General features: G+C 36.3%; 1 protein-coding gene across 1 annotated transcript in view; it reads right to left on the bottom strand.

The window, feature by feature from the left end:
- Positions 1-3,008: 3,008 nt before the first annotated feature.
- The window catches only part of LOC119776530 (lipoxygenase homology domain-containing protein 1-like), a 43,108-nt gene continuing 33,263 nt past the window's right edge, over positions 3,009-12,853 (bottom strand). The window contains exons 37-42 of the mRNA XM_038274970.1: positions 12,177-12,354; positions 7,589-7,774; positions 6,251-6,421; positions 4,254-4,386; positions 3,882-4,037; positions 3,009-3,757 (exon numbers count right to left, since the gene is read on the bottom strand). Coding sequence (XP_038130898.1) covers positions 3,277-3,757; positions 3,882-4,037; positions 4,254-4,386; positions 6,251-6,421; positions 7,589-7,774; positions 12,177-12,354 — 1,305 coding nt within the window. The 3' untranslated portion in view covers positions 3,009-3,276. The remainder of the gene's footprint in view (positions 3,758-3,881; positions 4,038-4,253; positions 4,387-6,250; positions 6,422-7,588; positions 7,775-12,176; positions 12,355-12,853) is intronic.

Genomic DNA, 12,853 nt, shown 5'->3' with positions numbered 1-12,853 from the left:
TCTCACTGGCAAAAAAAAAAAAAATTATAATAATAATACTTTTAATGAATTAACTGGCTTTTATTTTATATGCTCTGCTTTTTACAGTGGACAGTCTTAACTTTTTTTTTTTTTTGGGAGCATGTTCCTTTTTGTCACTCTTGTATCTGTCTTTGATTTTAGATTTTTTTTCCAAAAACTTTGAAGTCATACGCATAACAAGTGCCTCGCTATCAGTGTTCTGAGATATTTCCAAAATACTGAAACCACTAACAGTCAGTCCATAATGCCACCCTGCCTTATTGGTTGCATAAATAATTGAAGAAGGAATCATGTGAATTCTACGTAAGCGATGGTTTAAATTTCAGTGATGTGGGGTTCTGTGAAGAGATTTTGAGCACTTAATATGATCTTGAAATATTCATGCTTATTTTCAACACTAAAACTTTAATTAGTTGATATTTTCTGAAGTTTTTTTTATGAAGTCTTTATTGATATATAGATCATAATGTAATGGCATTTTTATTATCTAATCTCCTGGGATTTGCAACTGGGAGTTTGGCAGCTTAAGTACATCCTTTTAGTTATCTTACTAACTTTTTACTTACACAAAATGTGTTTTGATTCAGGCAGACCTTCAAAAAGGTTTTAATTTTCCACCTTAAACACATTTTGAGGTTAGTGTTTCCAAAAAAAACAAAAATCTGTTTTAACATGTCAACTGAGTAAATTCTGGCATACTTTAAAGACAAATATGCACGATCTTCAAAGATTTAAAATAAGCATTGCTTGGCAAACAAAGAGGAAAAAGTCCATCCTGTAACTTATAGAAATTCATAGAAACCTTATAGAAACTCATAGGAAATTACATTTGCTTATTCTCTACCCAGAATTTTTAATGGCTTGCTAATAAACATATGATCTGCGTATTCATCAGGGCTTCCAGCAAAAAAAGTATGCATAAACTGTTCTGCTGATTTTACACATGCAATATGAAATTCTCCATGTTGGAAGTTCAGCCCTTATCTGGCAGATCACATTTAGACTTTAGCAAAAAACATAACAATCTGCTTAATTTTGCAATAGTTTTGATTCTGCAAAACTTTTTTTTCTGATCTTAATAAGCTAACACATGCATAACATTCTAATACCACTAAAGATTAAGTTAGGCTAAATGCACAAATAGCTATTTTGCAACCAATGGCTCTACAGATATGCTGCTCATTGCTTGCTAACTAAACAATCAAACCATGCGATGAGTGATAGGCAGCGCTTCTCTATTTATCAATTATACTTTTTACAACCAGATATATTTTCGGACACAAATTAATCTTTGTTGTAAGCAAAGACACAGTGTAAAAACTCTCTTTCAGGCAGTTGCATGTGGACATTCGGAATATGTCTTTAGGAAGACTTTATTCGTTGTGGAATTGTAACCTTTTAAACCTTGGAATACCTTGACTCATATGCTCTTCAAAGAACCCCTCTAAAAAAATAAAAATAAAATAGATCTACTCTCATTTAAACTTTATATGAAACTCTTAAAGTCACAAAGCGTCACTTGTAAAATAGCTTGAGGCATGTTTCCACTGATGTGTTTTCAAGCACTCAAGTGTTCATTTCCCATCTACTTAACTTTCCATCCCCCTATGCTTGGTACTCCTCCCACTCCTACTTCTTCTCACTTTTCCATCCGTCCACATTCAGTCTCATTGCTCTTCTCAGTTTAAGAGAAAAGACATGGATTACAAAGCACAAGTTTTTTCTAAAAATGCATGTTTTCTCAGGTGCCAGTACGGTCGCAATGGTTTAATAGTGTATTGTGAAAATATATACAAAGACTATGGGGGAAAAAAGGTAGATTTTTTTTTGCTGCTTGAATCCGAAGAACAAACACGAAGAGAAAACAAGCCAAAATGTGCCAGTGAAAGGGCTGCCGCCAATCTTGTGTGAAAATCTGCTGTTTAGCTGTGACTGCGCAATGTTTCCAGTATAGGATATTTTATCTGAAAACAGAAGTATTTATCATTAATATTAAAGCAATAGCGCATTAACAATGATGAGTGTGTCAATGAAGAAATGAGTGAAAATATTAGAGGTAAATGTTAGATTCACATGTGATGGAATTTTGTACTTTATTTATTATTTACTACTAATAATGACATAATGATTTTAAGGTTTGCATTGCTAAGCCCAAAATCTTTTTTTTTTCATATTATTTCTAATTTCATTTCATGGCTTGTATACTATCCTTTTTTATGTGCTCTTTTTGTAATAAACTGTATTAAATTGAAAATGTGTGGTTTTGTGTAATGTTATTTCTCTTGGATTTCTTCATGAAGCTAAACTGAATACCAACATTTTATGGGTTAAAAAAAATATTAAAAATGGCTTAAATTTCGATTAATGGCAAATATTTGGCACAACAATTTTTTTTATCTTGTTTTGGCTAAAGAAGAAACTGGTAATTGACCTATAACTTGTTATGACATTCAATTAGGTGATGATGGGAGATCTAACTAATGTTCTCCATTTAGCCCAGTAGCAAAAATTATCCAGCATCTTATTTCTAACTGTGGCTGTCTGATGTGCATTTAGAGCTGGATGAATTGTTTAGGGCTAGATATGGACTGATTCACTCAAAGATAAGGTTTCTCCACAGTCTGAAAGAGCTTGGATCAAAGCTAAAAAGAAGATAGATGGCCCCAAAAATATAGTATTTCCTTTCCTGACACCGTTAGTTCATTTCTATATTCAAAGCCTGACAATTGCAAAATGATCTACAGTAGATTTTTAGATTAAGCTTTATACATTAAATAAAATAAGCCTACAGTATACAGCCTATATACTTTATGTAAAGGAAGACTAACAATAATAACTTTTCCTTTAGGACACTAAAATATTACCACAAAACCTACGTGTTTCTTCAGTTGAAAAGGCTTTTTCAATTTTCAGTCACATAAAAAAATCTATAGCTGGGCTTTATGAACCCACAAGACACTGGAACACAGTGAAATGGGTTATCAAGGTGATTATAAAACAATTTAATCTTTAAAAAAATGTATATTTACAAAAAAAAGTTCTGTGCACTAGGGATAAAAAATGGCACATTAACAGATTTCTTGATCAATCAACATATTACCTTAACTTTTTGCCATTTTATAAAACCTGTTAATGGAAATATGCTCAGTTCCTGAGTTAAAGAAAACATACCCGAATTTGAATGGTTTTGGTTATTTGATATACGAGGTACTGTAAGTCCTTCTGTTTTTGGCCCTTCCAGAAATGTTTTGATTGTCAGTATTTTGGGTAGACCACTCTAGCAATCTGTCCGTCCGCTCTCTTGGTGTCCAGCCATTTTCCACAGTGGAAAATTGTGGTGACACCATTGGCTGTGTTGGTGATTTCCACCCTCTCCAGCAACCACCCAGGGCAGAGGCCAGAGTTGTCATGCTCCACTCGTACTCTTTGCAAATCGCCCATGTCCAGCATTTCTACCACAAACCGATCCGTCTGCCCGCGTTCAAAGAGGTTGCGAAACCTCTGCCGCAGTTGCCGGCTGCCTGAATCTCCGTTGGAGCCGTAGATGGTGATAAAAACATTGGCATCTGTTCCTGCTCCCTTTTCATCACCTGTGATGATGATGATTTCGTACTTGACGGGTACTAAGCTACGAGCTTTGCTTGCAAAACTCTCAATGGTCTTTGTGCACTCAAAGGTCAGGTGATCATCTCTCTTTGGAGAGAGTGGGATAAGGGCATTGCAGTGGAAGATGTACCTAAAGAGACAAGAAAGGAAAGGTGTAAAGTTTGCTGTCTACATGGAATCAAACTTATTAAGGTGTTGTTAGAGTGTTAGCAGAATTTTTATGTTTTCTATAAGAGTAGAAGCGGTTTTCGTACTTGTTTCCAAGCTCTTTTTCTGTTACAACAACCTCTTCTACATGCCAGTAAGCCTCCCCTTTCACTTTCTTCCCATCTTTGGGTGTGTGGCCCAGACAGATGGCAGCAATATCGCCAACATTCTTTGATGAAAACTCAAATCTGTCAACATTTCCCCTGAAAAGAAAATGTTTACAATTAAGCTGATTTAAATTTTTATTGTTAACTTTGGGGCCTATTTCCATGTTGTACGGATACTGCAATATTATTATTGTGAGTGACTTTGGGTAGTGGTTAAATTCTTTTTTCTTGTGAGATTATCCTACTTGTTAAGGGAACACAAAATTAGGCTTTATCAGAAAAAAAAAACTAGTTGGTGAGGAAAATACCTACCGTAAAAACCTCTTCTTCTTTGAGGAGTTCTCTATTACAAACTCTTTAGATCGGCACTTCTTCCCCTCGAGTACAATCCATGCATTCTCCTTGGTTTCTTCTGCGTCTCCAGTAGTAACGCAAATTTCATACTCTTTCAGAGACAAGGTGCAGAACAAAGCCACAAAAAATTATTTTTCGCTTCTTGTATTTTAGTTTCATTATTTAGCTTTTGGATACAGAACCCTTTACACATATTATTCCATGGTTAAGAATCTGTTAAATCTAAAGATTCCACTTTGCAAGATAATTTCTAGTGTATTGATTACTTAGATTATATTTTATGCAATCATCGCTTCAGAGTCCTGCCCCTTTTTGATGTTTCTCTGCTTCAACACCTGAACTAAATGGCTGAATTACCTCCTTAGCATGAAGTCAAGTTCTCAAGAGTGCTGCCAGTGACCTGATTATTTGAATTTGGTGTGCTGAAGCAGAGACACATATAAAAGGTGCAGGACAGCGGACCTGGAGGACTGGAATCCAGAAAGCCTGGTGTAAATTGACCAAAAATGGTTTAAGTTTCTTATACTGTTTACCAAACTGCATGGATGAGGGAAAAAAAAGATATGTAGATAGTGGGTTTGACTCATCTCTGCTATGCCAATAAGATAAAGAATATTTCACATCAGGTGCAATTCTGAACAGAAAAATACACTGCTTGGCCAAAAAAAAGGTTGCCACCTAGATTCAACTAAGCAAATAGGTATGAGCCTCCTTTTGGATAATTACTGCATGGGCGATTATCTTTCAGCTGGCAATAAGTTATCTAACCCCAACTGGTGCAATGACTTGCTTCTCATTTCCTAAACAACCATGTCGAAAGACACATCCCTTGGTCGTGGAAAAGATGTTAAGTCTGTTTGAGAAGGGTCAAATCATTGGCATGCATCAAGCAGAGAAAACATCTAAAGAGATTGCAGAAACTACTAAAATTGGGTTAATAACTGTCCAACGCATTATTAAAAACTGGAAGGATAGTGGGGACCCATCAGCTTCAAGGAAGAAATTTGGCCGGAAAAAAATCCTGAATGATCGTGATCGGCAATCACTTAAACGTGTGGTGAGATCAAATCGAAGAAAAACAACAGTAGAACTCAGGGCTATGTTTAATACTGAAAGTAAGAGCATTTCCACACGCACAATGCGAAGGGAACTCAAGGGATTGGGACTGAACAGCTGTGTAGCCTTAAGAAAACCACTAATCAGTGAGGCTAACCAGAAAAAAAAGGCTTCAATTTGCTAGGGAGCATAAAGATTGGACTGTGGAGCAATGGAAGAAGGTCATGTGGTCTGATGAGTCCAGATTTACCCCGTTCCAGAGTGATGGGCGAATCAGGGTAAGAAGAGGCAGGTGAAGTGATGCACCCACCATGCCTAGTGCCTACTGTACAAGCCTGTGGGGGCGGTGTTATGATCTGGGGTTGCTGCAGTTGGTCAGGTCTAGGTTCAGCAACAGTATGTGCTTAAAGAATGAGGTCAACTGACTACCTTAATATACTGAATGACCAGGTTATTCCATCAATGGACTTTTTCTTCCCTGATGGCACAGGCATATTCCAAGATGACAATGCCAGGATTCATCGGGCTCAAATTGTGAAAGACTGGTTCAGGGAGCATGACACATAATTTTCACACATGGATTGGCCACCACAGAGTCCAGACCTCAACCCCATTGAGAATCTATGGGATGTGCTAGAGAGCGCTTTGCGCAGCGGTCCGACTCTGCCATCATCAATGCAAGAGCTTGGTGAAAAATTAATGCAACACTGGATGGAAATAAATCTTTTGACATTGCAGAAGCTTATCGAAACAATGCCATAATCAAAGCTAAAGGCGGTCCAACAAAGTATTAGAGTGAGTGACCTTTTTTTTGGTGGCGACTTTTTTTTTGGCCAGGCAGTGTATAATCAAATAATTTCAACCATCACTGGATAAATAGTTTCACAGAATGAGCTTACTAGTCTTTTCGTTCAGGTCTAAATAGTCATTGTTGGCACAGGCCAGCTCTCTCATTATCTGCCCATCGTCATCCTTCTTGGAAAGCCAGCGGTCACATGGAAACCGGAATGTTTTGTCCATAAACTCATCCTTCACATCAATGTGCTCCAAGTGCCAACCTGGTGCAGGACCTGCATAATAAATGAAACAGGAAAAAAGGGAGAGTAAATTGTCTAAAATATAATGCATTCACCCATTTTAAGGGAGATGTTTAAAACAGTATTTTATTGTATTTTTTGATAATTAGCACCACTGCTCTCATTCTGAGAAGGAACTTGGACAAAAACTATGTAAATTGCCATATTAATATATATATAAATTAAGCAGTGTTGGAAATTTATGGCAAGATTTTGGACTGCTTTAAGACACTTTACGGCTTAGCAGTTCTATGTACAACATTTCTATGTCCTGTCTTACACAGGCCCCTACTGGTTCACAAACAGACTGAAAGCAATGGAGAAAAAAATGTAACGATGGTGCCAAATTCTGAACTATCCCATACATTTCTTCCTTTCATTTATGAAAAGAAATATAAAAGAAAATCAGGTTTATACAACTTTAATGGTTTATAAACTTTACCTACTCAGGAAATTGTGTCCCAAAAAGTGTTTTTTTGACTGTAGCTTTACTTCTTTGATGGAGGAGTTAGCTTTATTAATTATAAGTTACCTTATAAATAATGTTATGTAAACAATGTAAGAAAAAATGTGCATTTATTCAAAGCAATGAATGCTCTGAGGTTGGAATACATGGGGAAATGAATGCAATATTTCTCGTTTTATTTCATCATGTAATTATTCAGTTTGTGAGCAGAAGAACATTGAACTTTTTTTTATTTTTCTAGCAAAACAAAATGGTTTGTAACTATTCCAACATTACAGTATTAATTTATATTAGATGATTTTTTATTTTTGCTTTAGTTTTTATCAAATCATTACATTAAATGAAAAATAAATGTTATTATTAATGTTAATGGACCCTTTTTAAGTCATAAATTGTGTGGTAAGTCAGGCTTTATTCATTTAGCACTTTTGTAAAATGCAGCTCTAGCTTCACAAGTGGAATATAAGCATTAGAAATAAAAGTAGTTGCTCATACAATTTCCTCTTTTAGCAAAGCAAGACAGATAGGATACCAAAAACAGGTTTATAATATCACAGAAGAAGTAACAGAAATCAAAACAAACTTAGTCAAAATGGTCTTTAAATTCCAGGTGGTTAATTTCAGCTAACTTTATGTCATCTGTCCAATTTTAATTAGTCCAATTTATAGAGATAGTGTTTATTGGAATAGCCAACCTGTGTTATCGTGCCAAACTCTGACTTTGGAGAGGTCTCCCAGGCTGAGGATTTCAGGGAATCGGAAGGTGTCCACCTGCTTACGCTCAAATTTGTTGGACTTAACGGACTCCTTCAGTGCTAGTGTCCCCGTGTCACCATTCTCTCCAAAAACAATGACCCACACATTGGCATCGGTGCCGGCCCCTGAGCGGTAAGAGCAGAGATACATTAAGAATTAAAAACCAAGAAGGTACATAATACAGAGTGCTCCATTTTATTCTAGCCTTATTCTTTAAACAAAATAAACTCCTTTCCAAAATCACAAAACTAAATTACCTTTTTGAATCTAGGCAAATGTGGACAGGATCTCTCTGATTGTAAATTAACTTAGGTTATGTCCACATATTAAAAATAAAACTGGACTGTGAAAATTTTTCCTTAGAGAGACCTACGCAGAATATTTGTATAGGCTGTACAAAATGAACCAATGCTATTTTTTCAGCCATAAGCAGTAGCAATTTTAAAGGGGAATTATGGGTAACAAACACTTGCAAAAATAAATAAACCAAAAACATGCAATTTATTAATTTTTTTAACAATTTTACACAGAAATAATACCATAAATTCTAAAGTCTCACAAATGAACTGATACCAGTTTCTGCATGCATGCACCCTCTCACCTATTTACTGTCATTTGCATGCATGTGCCTGTGTCATCTTCATTTTGGCAGCTCTTGTTCCCAGATCTACAACATTTGCTGCAGAGCTGCATCCTAGTTTCTTGTAACAGCTAGAGACAAAGAGTATTCTTTTGAAGTCTGCTCAGACTTCTCGCTATGCTATCATATTGATCAGCGGTACAAGTGTGAAAATACTGAAGGAAGAAAATACGGCACAGCGGTGTGGATGACTTCTAAAGGGCATTTCTTTCATCACCACGCGGGAGTCAAATGTGAAATATTTCTCTTTTTCATCCTGCAGGAAACCTCTGAACAAGGACACTTCGAGCAAAGAGAAAAATGAACATACACAACCTGAGCTTTCGACTGTAACAAACAGGATAGACTGAGATGTATTTAGTTACTTTTTAGTATTGATCTTAATTACAATCAGCATATGTAATGCTGATGAGATGGGGGTTCAAAATTCACCACGGACAGATGTATCCCTTTGAAAGTGGTGTTAAAAACAAATTGACACAGTTGACAGATGAAAGGTTCTTGTTAACTACATAGTCCAGTGGGATCTTCCTGGCAGAGCTGAAGGATGTCTCTGATGAAAGAGGTTGTCTGAGCTGCTCTCCTCAGTTTGAACACCCCAGGACTTAACCTGCTGCTGACCTGAGATGAAAGGGTGGCTGGATGGATGGATGACTCTGTTCCTGATAGGTAGACCTGAAATGGCCCCATACGCTGCCCGACTCTAAATCAAATAACTTCTATTACCTCTCAGGCGTGCTCAAAATGTTAAAATTAAAAAAACATTTCAAGCAAATTCCTCTATGATTTCATTTTTAACTTTTTAATCTTTAATCCTTTCAACTGGTAACTTGATAGTTTTTTGCATGAAGTTATGGTATCTCACCGTCTCTCGTAACTGATATTACTTTATGAATCATAATTCTATAGTCTAATACCTATTTAATAAATGTATTATTTTAAAGCCATAATATCAGACAAACTTGAAAATAAGCCTTTCCCTTTTTTGAGTATTTCTTGTAGGCTTTTCAACATACAACCTAAAAAGCAAATGTTACCATATTGTATTATCTGAAAACACTGCATAACTGCTTATGATTGTAAATATTAATCAAATTGTTTCTTGTCAATAAGGATCTTTCTCACATGAGTTTGTTGAATGTAAGTGTGCAGACTCCATAGCAAAGCACCATAGAATGGAGTAAGCACTTTATTTCTCCTATGGATCCCACTAATCAGGTTAGAATTTGGTAAATGCAAATAAGTAAAGGGTATAAAAATTATTTCCCCTTCTGGATTATATTAAAAACAACTTTAACGAGAAAACTAAAGCTGCAGGACCATTGAGGTGACATATGTGTGCCTTGTGAGATTACCATTTTTAAAACCAGAAAAGCCTTCGGCAAGCAGCAAATTCAGCCCCATAATTTGACTTACAGCTATAGCTCAAACTTTAACTTACACCTATAATAGAGCTAAATATATCCTGGATATCAACCAAATTTTAATGAACTATTCCTTGACATGTTGCGCACCTACGGTAAAAAACTTTTTAGAATCTTTTGGCACCGCATGTTCCTGCAGCCTTTGGTGTCAGTTCTGCTCTCTCTTTCATTCACTCTGCTCTCTTCTTTGATCAGCAGATAGAGACTTGCAGGGAGGCATGGCTCCCTTTAACTGTGTTTTTGTATTATTTGTCTTCGTTATAATACCGATGCTGAATTTATAAAAAAGTCACTGCTGCCACTGTCTGGTTTACTGCTTGTCCTATAAAAAAATGTTAGGGAAGCCTTTAAAAATGTCTAACTTTCCAAAATGCAATGGATTATCTGTGGACTGAGGTACCCCTTTGGTAAAAAAAAAATCTTTAAAACGTGTTTATAACTTTTCAAGTTACCCTGTACACAGACAGAGAGACACACACACGCACATTCTCCTGAAAACATAACCTCCTTGTTGGAGGTAAAAGTGTTTTATAAAGATTTTTACTTTTTGTTTGTCCATAAAATAATCTGGTAATTATATTGTTGTTTCAAAACCATAATTGTTGCCTACATATAAAGCCTTAAATGGCCAAGCTCCATCTTATATCAGTGATATGATTGTTCCTTATGTTCCAAACAGAGCACCTTGCCTGTCTACTTTTAAGGGCAGACTTAAAAATGTCTTTTTTGATAAAGCTTATAGTTACAGGGGCTCAGGTTATCCTCAGCTATCTCTCTACTTATGCTGTTATATGCTTAGACTGTTGGAGGACATAGGGACCCCTTTTTATCATTCTGCTTCATTCTATCTCTATTCTCCCATTCTGAATAATCTGTTTGTTCAATCGCTAACATTATCAATCTATAACATTATGCTCTCTGCTTTTTCTCATAGCAGCTTAATCTGGTCTGTTCCTGTTTGGCTGTGGCCCCATCCTGTGAAGAGAAATATCAGATGTGCTGCTGCCATCAACACCTCTGTTTATCTGTTAGAGTTTGGTCTGTTTTTAAATGTATTCCTGCTTCTCTCACTGTGACTAACTGTAGGTCCTCTCTTTGATCCTTTGACATGGGAGCTGGTGCAGAGCTTGTCTGCCTGGCTGTGTGTTTCCTGGATGGGGCTGCCTGTGGAGCTGGGTAACAGTAACTCTGCTTCTTTCTGTATGTCTGCTTCTGTCCCTTGAAACCCAGACGGCCTTGGCAGATGGCCACTCACAATGAGCCTAGTTTTGTTCTGCTGGAGGTTTCTTCCTGTTAAAAGGGAGTTTTCCTCTCCACTGTCGCTACAAGCATGCTTGGTGTGAGGGATTGCCTTCAAGTCAATGAGTCGATTAAATCAACTGGTTTTCCTTAGATTGAAAACTTTGAACCAATCTGACTGTAAGATCTGGTTGTATCATCTCTGTAAAGTATTATCAACTGGTGCTATATAAATAAACTGAATTTAACTGAATTGTTGAATTAATAAGCAATCTCTCTGAATGCCCAGCATGGATGTGTACCCACTACCAGCATAATTAACTATAGAAGCAGCTTTTTTTCTCAGTCTCTGGCCCAGATCAACAACAGTTTGCATAATAATATTTTAACTAAGTTGTATAAGCTCAGAGTGGCTTTTTAGGGTAAAGCAACACATTATGAGACAACTTCTGTAGGTGAGTTACTGTATAAGATCAACAGCGAGCTCAAAGTAATGTTTGACTGTTACATGCTGGGGTTAAAAGTAAAATCGTCCCTAAAAAACAGTTGATTTTGAGGAGGAAACAAGACCATCAGCTGCTTTCATTCAAGTTTACACAACAGAATTCACTATTTCAAAGTATTTTGGTAACACAGTTGTTAGGAAATATAGAGATATATAGATATATAACTATAAAAGAGAAGAAAGAGCTGTCAGGTCAATCAATCAAACATCGATCAATTATCAGAGTTGGCTTAGCACAGAATACTTCCTAATAATTTTTGCAAGGTAACCCCGCTACTTTTCTCAAACAAAACTTTCCACACTTCTCCATTTTTACTGAATAAATCCCACACATAAATATAATATACGTCTGAACTAACATTTGAGAAGAAGATTTTGCAATCACAGTTACTCTTTATTATCATTATCACTCTGGCAAATTTAGACTAGGTTCTGGGTTGCTTAATGCTTGCTTTATGTTTTTTACGCTATGCTTATCTCTTGGCTCCGCGCATTTAAATGAATAGTCTTTGTAAGTGTGTGATAATATAAATGGACTCTGAATATTTATTAACCAGCTTTTAATAAGAAGCTAATAATATAGCGCTATTAAAATTCAACCTATATTCTGAGTTTCCTTTAAAAGTATTCACAGAAACTTGAGAGCAAAAAGCATTTCTCCTTCAGATTTATTTATTTTTTGTCTGTTTCAAAGCTCTCTGGAGGAATTTCAAACGTACCTGCGACATCACTTGTCTTGACCTGGATGATGTAAGTGGTCAGCTCCACCATCACCTCCTCTTCCACCACAGCAGGCATCTCGCAGATCATTGTCCTCTTAGGTCCACGAGTTTTGGACAGCCATTCCTCATAGGTAAACACAGACACCTCCTCTGTGCTCAGGTTACGCATGATCACCTGTATTCAAAACAGGTATTGAAATAATGCCAACATGAAGCAGCAAAGCTGTCAATCACACTAAAGGGAATCATAGAAGATGACATTGGATTTTGTTTTGTAAGATCCTGGCAATATAAATAGAAATATTAATACACTGTTGTTCATTAACATAACTCATGTTAATCAACCAGAAGTGAAATATAAAAAAAATTAAGTGTATTTGTTGCATATGCACCAGTTTTTTTTTTATTATGAGGGTTGAGCCTTTACTAGATTAGGGCATGCATAGATAAATTAAATTTATCAAAGCAGTGTCTTCTATGTTTTATCTTAAGCCTCTCTCCTATTGGCTCAGCTTTTTGCATTATTATTCTGCATGCTCACCAGGTCAGCCGTCGAGATAAATTCAATACACAGACTGACTTTTTTGCAAAGGCAAGATATCTGCTTGTGATGCTGAACACACAAAGCCCTGCGTAAGGGTAACTCAAGGAGATTCTCACAGTAGCAGAGTCCC

Source organism: Cyprinodon tularosa, unplaced genomic scaffold (genome assembly GCF_016077235.1).
Source record: "Cyprinodon tularosa strain WSP-4 unplaced genomic scaffold, ASM1607723v1 ctg94, whole genome shotgun sequence".
Classification (NCBI taxonomy): Eukaryota; Metazoa; Chordata; class Actinopteri; order Cyprinodontiformes; family Cyprinodontidae; genus Cyprinodon; species Cyprinodon tularosa.
Note: the sequence above shows the minus strand (reverse complement) of the source record. Positions and strands in the feature narration are given on the sequence as shown.